Raw genomic sequence first — 606 nt, 5'->3', positions numbered from 1 at the left:
CCCACACACACCAGATCCTAGATATGATCACCCCGTGCATAGCTCGTAAGAATGGCCTGTGGGTGCCATGCATGACTCTGTGGTTGATGTATAAGGATCACCCACACCCGCACATATACACACTCACCCACACACATACACACTCACCCACATCCACACACATACACATTCACCTACACCCACCAACACACACACACATACACACTCACCCACACACATACACACTCACCCACACCCACACACATATACACTCACCCACACACATACACACTCACCCACACCCACACACACCAGATCCTAGATATGATCACCCCGTGCATAGCTCGTAAGAATGGCCTGTGGGTGCCATGCATGACTCTGTGGTTGGCGTATAAGGATGTGGTGCTGCTGTGTAGCACAGCCGTCTTCTGCATTGTGTGGGCGGTCTATCGCCATGAGGCATGGGCATGGCTTATGCAAGACGTCATGGGAGCAGCCCTGTGCATGGCTCTGCTCTGCAACGTACAGTAAGTGTGGGTGTGCGTACATGTGTGTGTGTGTGTGTGTGTGCGTACATGTGTGTGGGTGTGTGTGTGTGTGTATGTGGTGGGTGGGTGGGTGGGTGGT

General features: G+C 53.0%; 1 protein-coding gene across 1 annotated transcript; it reads left to right on the top strand.

The window, feature by feature from the left end:
* Window positions 1-294: 294 nt before the first annotated feature.
* Window positions 295-510, top strand: SARC_15929 (hypothetical protein; the record flags this gene model as incomplete). Its single annotated transcript, XM_014289958.1, has 1 exon — window positions 295-510. A coding segment is annotated over one exon (216 nt), but the record flags the coding sequence as incomplete, so codon positions are not given.
* Between the last annotated feature and the right edge of the window lie 96 nt (window positions 511-606).

This window comes from Sphaeroforma arctica, assembly GCF_001186125.1.
Source record: "Sphaeroforma arctica JP610 unplaced genomic scaffold supercont1.7005, whole genome shotgun sequence".
Taxonomy (NCBI): Eukaryota; class Ichthyosporea; order Ichthyophonida; genus Sphaeroforma; species Sphaeroforma arctica.
This window is presented reverse-complemented; position numbering and strand designations above follow the sequence as displayed.